The sequence below is a fragment of the Salvia hispanica genome, chromosome 4 (assembly GCF_023119035.1).
Source record: "Salvia hispanica cultivar TCC Black 2014 chromosome 4, UniMelb_Shisp_WGS_1.0, whole genome shotgun sequence".
Classification (NCBI taxonomy): Eukaryota; Viridiplantae; Streptophyta; class Magnoliopsida; order Lamiales; family Lamiaceae; genus Salvia; species Salvia hispanica.
The window spans coordinates 52,928,455-52,941,329 of record NC_062968.1 but is presented as its reverse complement, the minus strand read 5'-3'; the positions used below and the strand labels follow the sequence as shown (position 1 = coordinate 52,941,329).

The window sequence follows — 12,875 nt, the reverse complement described above, 5'->3', positions numbered from 1 at the left end:
ATATCATTTAAAATTAATATATACAAGTGAGACTCATATTCCACTAACTCATATTCCACTAACTTTCTTCCATCCAGTTTTCTTAACATTTATTAAAATTCGTGTCGGAATGGAACGAGACTTCTATTTGCGGACGGTGGAGGTAGTAGCATTCAGAGGATATATATTAATGACTAATAAGTTGATAGTAGTATTAATACTCCATCCAGTTTCATTAAATATAAAATATTTAATTTTTGACATTGACTATTTATGTAGTGTTATTTAGTTAATTAATAAAATAAGAAAGTAGGAAAAATAATGATGATATTAATTTTATTAAATGTTTCATTTTTAATATTTAATTTTTAATACTATGACATAGGGTAGTAAATATATACGGAGGAAATAATAAATCTACAAAGAACAAATAAACAGAAGAATTTTGGTTCTAAATAAGCTGGGCACAAGATGGGCCCTAGAATTTCAATGTATGGGCTCAATAAAAACATGCCAGCCCAATTGAGAAGTAATGACCTTTGTTGATGATTTAATTTTTGCAACTATAGCTTTTGGTAGTTGGATAAAATAATAATTTGAACCATATATTAATTATTTTATGTAAATTCGTCATAACTTAAAAAAAAAAGAGAATTCGATAAAACTTTACTTCTCTATCCCAATTAGAATAGGGTTCAAAATCCAGGCACAAAAATTAAGAAACGAGTATATTGAATCTATACTATAATACGAGAGATAAATCAACTTTTAAATAATGACCTGTTGAAATAGGTCTTCCAAATAAAATAAAATGACCATTTGAAATAGCAGAATTTAAGGAGTGATTAAAAACATAGGGGCCATATTATTAATTCGAGCTGTGGTTGTTGAATACCATTAAATAGCTACATGGGTTCGAATGCAATTTAAAGTGATGGTTGAGAAAAATATTCGATGTGTGACATTTTCGGAATATGATAGATTTGCTACATTTTTAATTAAAGACTATACTCTATTGCAGAGAAACCCTTTTTAGAGCATCTCCAGTGGTCGGACGTCCGCCATTGGAATAAAATAAGTCGGACACGGATGTCCCGTGAGGACACCCGAGTCCTCGGATATCCCGGTGATGGGCGGGCAGATGTCCGTCATTGTGGCGTGGTCGAACGTCCGCCGCGGACGTCCGAGTTTTTTAATTTTTAAAAAAAAACTCTATATATACTGCTCGTTCATTTAATTCCGTAAATATTAATTCCGTAAATTAAATAATTGTGAATTTAATTTTATTGTGGGAAGTTCTAGGGCAGGGGAAGTCCTAATGATGTGACAGTGGGATGAGAAGTCCTAATGATGACGTGACAGAAAGTTTTTATGGGGAATTCTAATTAAAGTCCTAGTAGGAAGTCTCCTTACTCCCAGCACCATATATACTCATAGATCTCCACATTCTCCACTGCATAATTAGGCCTTGCGATTTTGGATTATCCCATGAAAGGGAAATAATTTATGTGTCTCTAGTTAACCACTTTCTTGCTTTAAGTAGTTATTTTAGTAACTACATTCATAATTGCAGTCTAAAATTGACCTGTGGGTCCGTTCCGACAAGATTTTCTCTCTCCACCTGCTCATACCAAGATTCACAACCGACACTTCAAGAACCTTCACTTTTTCAAGAACGAGGCCACTAATTTAATCTACTATTAAAAAATTAAATCATCCATCCAAACCAGTGATCGTTAAGATTAAGAAAAGGGGAAAATATAAATCACTTGAATTCAGTGTCTCCGTCTCCATAAAATATGCTAAACAAACACAACAATTACACAAAGAAAGCGAAAATAAATAAAATACAAAAATACTAAAAAAGCGTTTCCTCCACAAACAACTCGAAATCGGAAATACACACAAAAAAAGTAAAAGAAATAAATTAAAAGAAAATAACAAACCAGGAAAGAAAATGACGATTTAGGACGTCAAAATGCTACCAAATACCGAAACTGCCACTGTGAGCAACAGCACCTTCACCACCGCCGGAGCTTCAAACGAGGCGCCGGAGTTGTCGGAGGAGCTGTTCTGCGAGTCCGCCGTCGGTCCTTCCGACGGCGCTCCGTCAGGCGAGCTCGTCGGCGGCGCCGGTGGAGACTTGAACGGCGACGGCGCGGCGGCAGGCTCCGGGGAAGAGGCAGGGGTAGGAGCCTCCGCCGGAGAAGGAGATGGAGATGTCTCCGGCGCCGGTCCCGGCGCCGGAGAAGGAGCTTTCCCGAAGAGCTCGACGGGGAGGAGCAAACTGTCGACGGTGAAAATGCAGAGAGGAGTGGAATCAATGACGGTGGAAGCAATCCTGGAATCGTCGACTCCGGTGATGAGACTGACCGAATCGCCGGCGGTTTTGACGCCGAGGTCGTATTTCGCGGCGCCATTGGTGGCGAGCGTGGAGATCCTGCCTTTGGTCTGCTTGAGAGTGCCGACGGGGCTGTAGGCGGCGAGCGCGTGGTACTGGAGGAGAGAAACGACCTCCGCATTGGTGAGCTTGCTCAGATCCGGCGCGTCGGCGGCCTTAAACGCCTCATCGTTGGGGGCAAAGACGGTCAAACCCTTGGCCGCGGCGGAGGCGAAAACTTTGACCACTCCGGTTGAGACGATGAGAGAGGCGAACGTCTTGCAGCCTGCCTTGTCGACGAGCGCGGTGATGTTGACGTCGGAGGGGGCGGCGGCGGAGAGGACGGCGGCGGGGGCGATTGGGTGGCTGATCTCGATGATTGAGAGGTTGTAGGGGAATTGTTCGACGGATTTGGTGAAAGTGGAGTCGAGGGGGGAGCCGGGGAGGCCGGATCCGAAGGCGACCTTGCCGCCTTTGACATCGGTGATGTTGACGAAGCCGAGCTGGCCGGCGGCATTGCCGGTGGTCTGGTAGAGGGTGGTGGAGAGGACGGAGCCTTCGGAGATTTTGTGGAGTTTGGGGCCGTCGAAGTAGTCGAGGAGGATGTGGAGGGCGAGGACGTTTTTGACGACGCTGAGGGGGTGTTTGGAGGTGATGGGGGAGAGGGCGCCGTTGGGGAGGGCGCACACGGTCACGGGCTCGCGGCTGTTGATCTCGTCGGCGAGTTTGGTCTTGGTCAGGAGGTCGTTGAACTCGCTGTATTCGGAGTAGCCGGAGAGGATTTCGGTGATGTTGGTGGCGGAAATGGCGGCGAAGAGGAGGGCGATGATCGAGAGGGAGAGGGTGAGGGAAGCGGCGGCCATTGTTGCTTCGCTTGCTTGGACTGACTGAGAGTGAATTGGGGATAGGGTTTTGATGTAGTCGTGAGTGCCACGTCGGATTTAAAGCCGTTGGAGGAAAGAGATTCAGCTTGAAATGCTAAAAGGAATTTGATCGAAAGCAGTTTTAAGTTTTTAACATTGTTATGGTACTATGATATTGAGATTCATTTTGATTTCGACAATTAACGACACGAATTTAGTTAAAAAATGTTTAAATGGAGGTGAGTAAGAATAAGTTACAAAACCAAGCTTAATTTACGTGGCAAAATTAAGACACGGGAGATTCTCATTAACAAAGTTTTTTTATTTAAATAAAGGTACTATAAATCAAACATATTGTTAACTTTTTTACTTTATTATAGAATGAACTTTTGATTTAAGTGGCAAACATAATGAGTTGAGGAAACTCCACATATAGTGCAGCAATGAATTCCAAAAAAATGACAACGACAAAGCAGATATAGATGGTGTTTACTTTTTCACAACAAATAAATAAATATAATTCGATTATACGAATAGGAAATTTCATATTTCAACTCGTTATTGTGCAAAGAAAATATATTCTCAATATACTAGTACTCCTATTCAATATGAGTATATGACACACTACTCAATATGAATTAAGGCACCGAAATATTAAATGATTGTGGGATTCTGCATTACAAATTATAGTTATAACTACTTATAATATAGAGTATTTACTTAACTTCAATGTATCTCACCAAACAATGAGTATAGTATTACAAGTATAGAATATTATACCCCTATAATAAAAGATGTTACAGCTAAATCTACCACTCCTTACCTTACTTCATATACATAACTAGCCATCATGCATTATAATTATAGCATAAGTCAAAATAGCATAGTGCTAATTTGGGCAGATACCCATAGGGTTGGCGTTCTTCACTATCCAAGGATGTCCCATGATCTTCTCTAGGGACAGCCTTTTTGATGAATCCTTCACGAGAAGCTGCACAAAAAGACCGCGTAATCAAGAAGCGAAGAAGAGTAAAGAAACCATCATCCTATGTGAAAGTGAAAGAAAATTACCCTGCTAATGAGATCTTTAGCTTCTGCTGAAACACCAGGGGTAGAAGGAAATGCTAAATCAATATTCTTTATCCTACAGCAGTAGTAGGTATACAAACACGAATTATTCATAAGCAGTAAATGAAATTTGTTAAGGGTAAAAGCATCCATAAATGGTTCCATACCTTTCGAGTGTATCCATCTGGCTTTCATCCTCAAATGGAGGGACACCATATATAAACTCGTAGCAGAGAATTCCCAATGTCCAGTTGTCAACAGAATAGTCATGCGCCTTTCTCTCTACCATTTCTGGTGCTAAATAGTCCAAGGTTCCACACATAGTGTGTCTTTTGCTTCTGGACTGTACAGACCAACCGAAGTCTGCTAGTTTGAGCCGACCCTACAAGTGATTCAGAATGTTATAATTTCAAAGACATGGTTTGATTTGTATTAAGAGTTTTTTAGCAAGCTGGTTGTTCAAGTTGTTTTACTTCTCGCAAAAACATATCATGCAACTCTACACTTTCCATCACCATACGGAACAGAGCTGTTACATAGAGGAAGGAGCAGGTCAAAAAATCAAACTGCTTAGATGAAAAAACATGTAAAGTTTCATGTTGTCACAGCCACGAAAACCAACCTTACTATATGACTTCAGAACATGTTTTAATGGAGATGAAATTGCATACTACTATTTTTCAATATATGCATGCTACCGATGAGCAAGCTTCACCAAGCAGTTAGTAAAACTGATTTTTCATTAAAACCACTGAATTGCCTTAAAGACTTTGAGATTATTATGATCAGTTTGGTTAAGGCCTGAGCAAGGCAAAGTTTGGCATGGGTGAAGTGGTGAAGTGGTGAAGTAACAAACAAAAAAAGAAGCAAATAAACTCAGAGTAAATAGATAAACTAACACAATCTTGATGAACTAGCTTAGTAGTAAATGACAATTCTTACATCCATGACTTTTAATCTTACAGTTCTTTGATAGGAAGACATACCTCATGATCAAGCAACAAATTTTCCGGCTTGATGTCTCTGTGAATGACATGCTTTTGGTGACAGTGCAACAGAGCCTCTGTGAGACTAGCTATATACTGATTCAACAGAATTACAACACCAAGAACAAAAAGCATATTAATCCATAATGTAAACACAAAAAGGCAGTCCAATAAAGCTTCAAAACACATCCGAATATGAGCATTCGGACAAGGAGCCAAGCAAAAAAACAGCAGAAGAGAGAGCAATAGTGGTACCGTGGCAGCCTGTGTCTCGGTGAGGCGTCCCACTTTTCGAAGCCTTCTGTAGAGCTCGCCGCCGTGAGCGTACTCCAAAATCATGAAAATTCTCTCATTGTCGTCAAACCATCCGTGAAGCCTCAGCACATTGGGGTGGCGAAGGGCGCTTTGGATCTCCATTTCCCTCCGCAACTGGTGCTGCAACCCATGCTTCTCAATTTGCTCCTTGAATATAATTTTTAACGCCACAATATACTTTCTCTACCCAAAAAACAAACAAACTTAAGATCTAAAATTCTCATGGTCCAAGGTGAGATTGGGACGGGAAAAATTACCTTGATTTCGCGAGCTAGATACACTCTGCCGAATCTACCTTTGCCGAGGGGTTTGCCGACGTCGAAATCGGAGAGAGACCATTGCTTTTTGGAGGTCGTTTGGGGTTGTTTTGGGGGTTTGCGACGCTGATCGGCCATCGGAAGATTGAATTTGGGGGTTGTGAATTAGGGCTTTTGGAATGGGAGGGAAGCAGTGATATTTGAATTCGAAGATACTATTTTGCAACGACATTAACTCCTCTGAGGAAGATGGGAGTTTAAATTTTGAACAAATTATGGCATAAAAATGTTCAAACTGAGTTAAGTAGATTTAATTACTAGTAACCACTCATAAAATTTTTAAAATATCTTCTTCAATATTTTACCCTTGCAATTTATAATTGAAAATGATCCTGGGTTCACAAATTGAAATTACTCTTGATCATGAAAGTGAATTTCTAGATTATTCTTCACAACTTGGAATTACTTATCAAGTTGTGACCGAAAGTTTTTTAATAACAAATCACTTTTGGTTATAGAATAATGTTTGTATATTGTTATTCATAATTCAAAAATACTAGGTAATATTGGTACTATAACTCCTCTGTCCCGGCTAAGATCACATTTCTTGATCGGCACATAATTTTAGGAATTATTGGTTAAAGTGTTTAATTAGAGAGGAAAAATGTGGGTGTAAGTGTTAAATAGAGAGAAAAGAAATATGAATATTTTAATAAGAGTGATAAAAAGTGGTTAGGTTTATTAATTGGAGAGAGAATGTATCAAAAAAAGGAAATGTGTCGTCTTAGTAGTTGGGATAAACTAAAAAGGAAATCATGTCATCCCGCCGGGACAGAGGGAGTAGTATTTTTGAATTACAATCGGAAACTGTTGATTAGTTGGTGAAAAACTGTGTATCAAAAATATTTCCGAAGATGAATATTTTTGTGTGGTAAATTTTATCCTCTTTCACAGGTAAAAGTAATTTTGGGTGGTAAAATTCATCATCTAAAGTATTTTTGAAGGTCAATAAATTTTTAGAGAATCATTATTATAATTCAACTTTTATTGTTGATTATGACCAAAAAAAAAATAAATTAAACCATTTTTTTACCAACTACGTACTAATCAACAGTTTTCGAAGTGGAAAAAAGATAAGCAATGGGACTAATACATGCATAGATATTATGAAAGCCGATTAAGGCAACACACAAAGCAGTTGATTGTAGATACATGTATAAACTAAATTACCATCGACTTTTATTAACTTTTTACATTTTATCAGTTACTGGATCTTCTAGGGCAATAATATACAACCCTAAATAATTGTTTTTTAATAGAGGAAAATCTTGATGCATGTAGACTTGAGTTTATGTAGAACTAGTTGGAACCGAACTCTCGATTCCACCTTTCGAGTTCAGCCCACTTGCTTCTCTGTAAGCTAGGCTTGATAACAGTCATTGCCTTCTGAAAATCTCCATATCTCAATTTCCTAACCTGGACACAACAACCCAGAGGTTTACGGATGACAACTTAAATGCTTCCTAACGCAAGATGCGAGAGAGGGATTTTGAGGCCGGGATGATGTAGCAGATTCGGCTAGTGACATTAATATTGATTCTTGCTGGGGAATTTTGGTAACGAAAATGGGTGGAAGATTAGCAGATGAAATGGTAGAAGATTATATAATAACCTGATTTGCCTGGACTGTAAGGATGTCTGCACCTAGCTCTCTGATTGGCATCATTGCAGCTTCCTCACACAAAGCTTGTAGGTCGCTTCCGGAATACCCTACAGAGACAACATTACAATGCATCATATCGTGGTTCCAAAGAATAATCATGATTCTAATGTTTTGTTCAATTTTAGTTTTAGTTAACAAATGACAGTGTGCTCACTATTCAGGAGAAAATAAAGATACAATAGCAAGTTTTTCCTTACCATCAGTTTCAGCCACAAGTCTCTCTACATCTCTATCTGTTTTACAAGAATGATAAACCGTGTAAAATATCAGTATATGTATCCAACGTTGATGAGATAAATTTAGGCATTTACCTGGCAAAGAAAATGCTTGACCCTTGAGCTTATGCTTCAGAAGAACTCTCCTAGCATTTGCATCCGGCAAAGGTATGTAAATTCTCTTTACCTGTGCATAAAAATCAAATACAAAAAGGGCAAAAGAGATCGATGTTACAGTTGCTAGGTGGTTGGTTCTTGAATGTGAATGCATTTCGCATGGTTTATCCGAATTTAATTAACTTCCAAGTTAGTAATAGACCGAAAAGCATATGCAATAAATGTGCCAAGAAATCCATTTGATCCCATCTGAAGTAAAACTGTTCGCTATTAGAATGCAAAGAATTGGCTTTTAAAACATACAGATAAAAATGCCAGTTTTGATGGAAAAGAATAGAGGTGGTACTAGACTACTAGTTTCCAATGTTTTCAATATGAAAGGCAGTGATTTTCAAGAAGAAAATTCCAGAATTCAGTTAATAAATCTGCCATAAAGAGTAGTTCTTGCTGACCAGTCTTCTAAGAACTGCGTCATCCAATTCTTGGGGTTTATTGGTTGCACCTGCAGTAGCATATTAAATTTGTCAGAAATAAAAGAATATAGCAAAATAATAAAAACAGTATGTTCCAATTGAAACATGGAGGTTACACAGTTGGTCAGAGTTGAAAGTTAGGAACAACATATATTACACAAAAGAAAAGAGAACCGCCATTACACCAATAATAAGAATCTCATAAATATCTGTAACACAATTGAAATCTGCAAGATTGATCAACAGGATAAAGCATTTGAATGGTAAAGTACTAAAGCTTACCAATGACAGTAACTAAATCACCAGAATTTGACGCAACCCCATCAAACTGAACTAGAAACTCAGACTTCAACCTTCTACTTGCTTCATTCTCATTTTCTGTTCTTGTTGACATTATACTATCTATCTGCATCCAAAAAATTGCAATAAGGCACACAAGAACAGCTCAACCACTACTAGCTCACCTTGTTGAAAGTGAACCATAGGTATGGCACAAGAGGGTGCTACACAAAGATAAACCACTTATCACATAATCTAACAATGAATAGTAGGACACTGAAACTCTATTCTTAGAGGGTGCAATAGTTTTCTTAATCGATAGAGCTACTTAAGTCCGCTATCATGACGGACGGGAAGTTTGTGATTAGAACCCGCAATAAAAATCCGGACTGTACAGTACCTCATCAATGAAGATAACTGATGGCTGCCTGGAAATGGCAACCTGGAAAAGAGTACGAACGAGCTTTTCACCCTCTCCCACCTACCATGCAAACATAATATAAGAGGACCTCAGATATCATGTGCAAACAGAACAAGGGCTTAGACCCACCTATTGTAACATAACATCTAAGGTAGGAGATAGAGAAATAAGACGCACCCACTTTGATGTCAGTGAAGAAGCCGAAACATTAAAAAATGTAGCTTCGGATTCTGAAGCAACTGCTTTAGCAAGCAGGGTTTTTCCAGTACCAGGTGGTCCAAAGAGCAGTAAACCTGCAAAAATATTCAGTCCCTAAACCTTGTTTAGAAATCTGGTCCAGGCAGCTATTTTTTATGTAATTCATACCCTAATATTACCTTTGGCTGGTTTTCGAAGACCAGTAAAAAGGTCTCTTCTTTTTGTTGGTAGAATAACCATTTCTGTTAATGCTTGTTTTGCCATCTCAAGACCAGCTACAGGGCAAAAGTTAAATTAAGACACTTAATAGGGCTTAAGAAAAAGCTAGATATCTCTAATGAAAATATCACAGCAACTAACCAATGTCGTCCCATTTAACTGAAGGGCTACGATCAACAATCACAGAGTTTATCATCTCTACCAGTTTAGCATCATGACCACCTACAGATCCTTGAGCAGGTTTTTGCAAAGTTGGAGCATTATTTCCTTGACTCCTCAGAGAAGGACCAGTTCTGCTATTGACAGAAACCTTTTGTGCTGCCACTTTTCTTGGTCGTGAAACAGAAGATGAAACTACCCCAGTTTGTAACTTTGGTGACGTACTCTAACAAAGTGGATAGAAGTGAAAAATGGGTCAAACTGGTGGTTGAACTCCGCGTAATTACCCATAAACATTGTAAGTGAAAAGGTGAAGAAATATCACTCCCTCCCTCCCAATTCAAGCTACAGAACTACATATCATCATGGCAGGCCTCCAAATTCAAGCAAGCACTAATGTACTGTACAAATACTTCTGTAAAACCACCATAACAGGTGACACTATCAGGAACTCATTTATAATTATCTAAAGGGAAGCACATCTATTAAGTAAAGGAAACAAATCAGGAGACTAACTTACAGTTCATTTAGAGCTTTCCATACCTTGATTTCTGATGATCCACCTGAGATAGGTGAGAAGGCACAGAGGAGCACATCAAATTTTCTTTTTTATGGCCATCAAGAATGCTTGTCTCAATATTAAGAGATACGACACTAAGGATGGAAGATAATAATAACCTGTTCTTCGAGTTAAAGTTTGTAGTCTCTCTGCTACTTGGCCCTGCCATTTTGATATCTTCTGCCGATAAGATTGCACCTTCTCCATTTCACTGCAGGAAATTCGACAAAAATGAAACAAAAGATGCACCAAGAACCAACTTTAATAAAAACTTTTAGATCATGTATAGTTCAATATCTCGCTATTAAGATTTAACGTTCCAAACTGTGATGCAATATGCATATGTACTCAAGGAAAAGAACCACACAATCAAACAGCATATGTTAAAAGGGTTCATACAATGAGGATACTTAACAGGCATATGATCAACCGGAAAGTGATAAAGGAACGCACTCACATGTCCAAAATGAATTTTCCATAAAATTGATAAACTCCGTAATCAAGCTGCGCACACTCTTTAATCAATATGCATAACCATAGAAAAACACACATTACAAACGAACTCATAATTGAACATTAAATTTATAGTACTCCATATTGCTACCATCAGTACCTAGAGGTGATGTACGAAGGCACTGGAGTGGAAACCGCTTCAGCCAGTATACTCTGAGCATTCTGGTAACAAAAAACGGCGTCGTCCGGTAACCCCCACTCCTCGGCGCGAACAGCCTTATCAATCTCCACTTTGGCCAAATCAAAGTAACCTTTCAGCTTATACGCTGTCCGCTCATTCCCCGTCGAAACACCGCCCTCCCCGTCCATCGCTCCGGTGCTAGGGTTTTTCTCAGTCGGTGCCGAATCGGAGAAGATCGAACTAAAATTGTCGATGATATCTTTAAGAAAGCTCATCGGGCGATTGTAACATTGGGCGATTCGGAAGAGAATTTGAAGAAAAACTTTCTGCAATCGGTGACTTGAGAATCACTGCTCCGGAGTTGCAAACTCAACGCAGCTCCGACGGTTGAATACTTGCAATTCTACAATCCAATTAACAGATTCCGTTTAAGTTTCCCATTCACGCCAATATATTTTTTATATGTTTTACATTTATATTTTAACCATAATTAAAGTTTTTTTTGGTGTATACTAGTACTATTACTTACAATTAGGCCCGCTTATTCGGCCGGTTTCAGTTCTAATCGGACCGGTTGACCGGTTAATCAATTTTAAATTTTTATAAATCCTAGAACCGGAATTGGAACCGAAATCGGAACCGGAATCGCTCGGTTCCGGGTTGAAACCTTGTTAAGAACCAGTCGATTTTGGTTTCGATGCGGAACCGATGTGTAATTTTAATCCGAATTTATTTATAATTTTAAATAATTCAATACTAAAAAAAATAATAATCCAACATCCAGAAATATAACAAATAATACCTAAAAATTCAAATAAATATACAAAATGTACAAACCAACAATACAATAATATTCATATATGGATAAGAGTGATGCCAAGTGTACTAGGTCGGACTAGTTTATATTAGTAATTTTTTAATAAAAAAGTAGGAGCTCTAAACTTTAGCATTTAAAAAAAAAATAAGTTTTAAAATTGAATTCTATTTTCCTTTTTTTTTGGCTAAACAAATATTCAATGGAATTTCTAATACTAATTGTTCTTGTTGTAACCTTTTTGGTTTATAACGGAACAATCAATATATTATTCACAAACAGGTTAAAATCATATGTTAAATGAATTGGTACATAAATTTGTTATAAAGTTAAATTTCTATCATATGAAATGATATTGTATTTGTATAATTTATTCTGAAAATTAGTAACAAAATTATGATGTCATACTCATTGTATTTAGTTCATAAAAAATGGATTGGGGAAATAATTGTAAATTCAGAGTATCAGGGTTTAAAGATTTTAAATACTTCAGAAACAAAGCTCGCAAATCTAATACTGTTTAAATCTAAAAATCACTCAAGGTTTCAAATATTTTACTTTAATTCAAAATTAATTCAATAAAATTTGATCTATTAGTATATTAAATTATAAAAAAAATAAAATTGAATTATAATCCAGTTCTCAGTTAGGAACCGGTCGGTTCCGGTTCCGAACTGGAACCGGTTTTATTTCAAAAGTTGGAACCAGAATCGGATTTTTTCGGTTCCGATTCCTCAATTAATCGGCCGGTTTTGGTTCCGGTTAACCGAGGAGAACCGTTTAAGCACCCCTACTTACAATTCTGACGCATTAAATGATTATTTTGTTACTAGTAGGAGTATATGAGAGTGATTATTTTAGCTGCTAACCCCTTATTTGTACTCCATCCGTCCCTGTTCAAGAGTCATATTTTATCATTTTTGTCCGTTCCAATTTAAAAGTCTTATTTAGAATTTACCATATTTGAACATAAAATTTAACCTCATTGTTGATGAAATTTACACTCAAATGCTACTACTTTCATAAAAATAAAACACAACAAAATCATAAACATAAAAAGTCAAAAGAGTCTCACTTTCCACTACCTCACTTCAATTATTACTCACTTCAACAATCACTATCTCATTTCAATTATTACACACTCTAATAATTTCTTAAACTCGTACCCTAACTAAATTACACTCCTAAACTGGGACGGAGGGAATAGTTTTTGTAC

General features: G+C 37.6%; 3 protein-coding genes across 3 annotated transcripts; all 3 read right to left on the bottom strand.

The window, feature by feature from the left end:
• Nucleotides 1-1,721: 1,721 nt before the first annotated feature.
• Nucleotides 1,722-3,325, bottom strand: LOC125185477 (fasciclin-like arabinogalactan protein 10). The gene has a single exon (XM_048082005.1). The coding sequence runs from the start codon at nucleotides 3,220-3,222 to the stop codon at nucleotides 1,945-1,947; it is 1,278 nt and encodes a 425-aa protein (XP_047937962.1). The 5' UTR covers nucleotides 3,223-3,325; the 3' UTR covers nucleotides 1,722-1,944.
• Nucleotides 3,326-3,877: 552 nt separating this feature from the next.
• On the bottom strand, nucleotides 3,878-6,115 carry LOC125224171 (serine/threonine-protein kinase Aurora-3-like). Its single transcript, XM_048127530.1, has 6 exons — nucleotides 5,849-6,115; nucleotides 5,532-5,774; nucleotides 5,277-5,372; nucleotides 4,458-4,672; nucleotides 4,294-4,366; nucleotides 3,878-4,213 (listed from the first exon to the last, which is right to left on the bottom strand). Exons 1-6 carry the CDS (start codon nucleotides 5,984-5,986, stop codon nucleotides 4,112-4,114), a joined length of 867 nt encoding a protein of 288 aa, XP_047983487.1. The 5' UTR covers nucleotides 5,987-6,115; the 3' UTR covers nucleotides 3,878-4,111.
• Nucleotides 6,116-7,065: 950 nt separating this feature from the next.
• Nucleotides 7,066-11,284, bottom strand: LOC125185329 (spastin-like). The gene is made up of 13 exons (XM_048081853.1): nucleotides 10,825-11,284; nucleotides 10,331-10,422; nucleotides 10,196-10,215; nucleotides 9,635-9,878; nucleotides 9,454-9,549; nucleotides 9,254-9,369; nucleotides 9,056-9,136; nucleotides 8,659-8,782; nucleotides 8,356-8,405; nucleotides 7,883-7,973; nucleotides 7,769-7,804; nucleotides 7,521-7,618; nucleotides 7,066-7,324 (listed from the first exon to the last, which is right to left on the bottom strand). Exons 1-13 carry the CDS (start codon nucleotides 11,118-11,120, stop codon nucleotides 7,208-7,210), a joined length of 1,461 nt encoding a protein of 486 aa, XP_047937810.1. The 5' UTR covers nucleotides 11,121-11,284; the 3' UTR covers nucleotides 7,066-7,207.
• Nucleotides 11,285-12,875: the final 1,591 nt, after the last annotated feature.

What these genes read in the sequence shown, in the direction of transcription:
- LOC125224171 (XM_048127530.1), bottom strand. Translation starts at nt 5,986, where the DNA reads ATGGCCGATCAGCGTCGCAAACCCCCAAAACAACCCCAAACGACCTCC. An exon ending in ATTTGTTGCTTGATCATGAG is followed by an intron (nt 4,673 to 5,276) that starts GTATGTCTTCCT and finishes AATCACTTGTAG; the next exon opens with GGTCGGCTCAAACTAGCAGA. An exon ending in CAGATGGATACACTCGAAAG is followed by an intron (nt 4,367 to 4,457) that starts GTATGGAACCAT and finishes CTACTGCTGTAG; the next exon opens with GATAAAGAATATTGATTTAG.
- LOC125185329 (XM_048081853.1), bottom strand. Translation starts at nt 11,120, where the DNA reads ATGAGCTTTCTTAAAGATATCATCGACAATTTTAGTTCGATCTTCTCC. An exon ending in AGTTAAATGGGACGACATTG is followed by an intron (nt 9,550 to 9,634) that starts GTTAGTTGCTGT and finishes TTTGCCCTGTAG; the next exon opens with CTGGTCTTGAGATGGCAAAA. An exon ending in ACGCAGTTCTTAGAAGACTG is followed by an intron (nt 7,974 to 8,355) that starts GTCAGCAAGAAC and finishes TTTTATGCACAG; the next exon opens with GTAAAGAGAATTTACATACC.
- LOC125185477 (XM_048082005.1), bottom strand. Translation starts at nt 3,222, where the DNA reads ATGGCCGCCGCTTCCCTCACCCTCTCCCTCTCGATCATCGCCCTCCTC.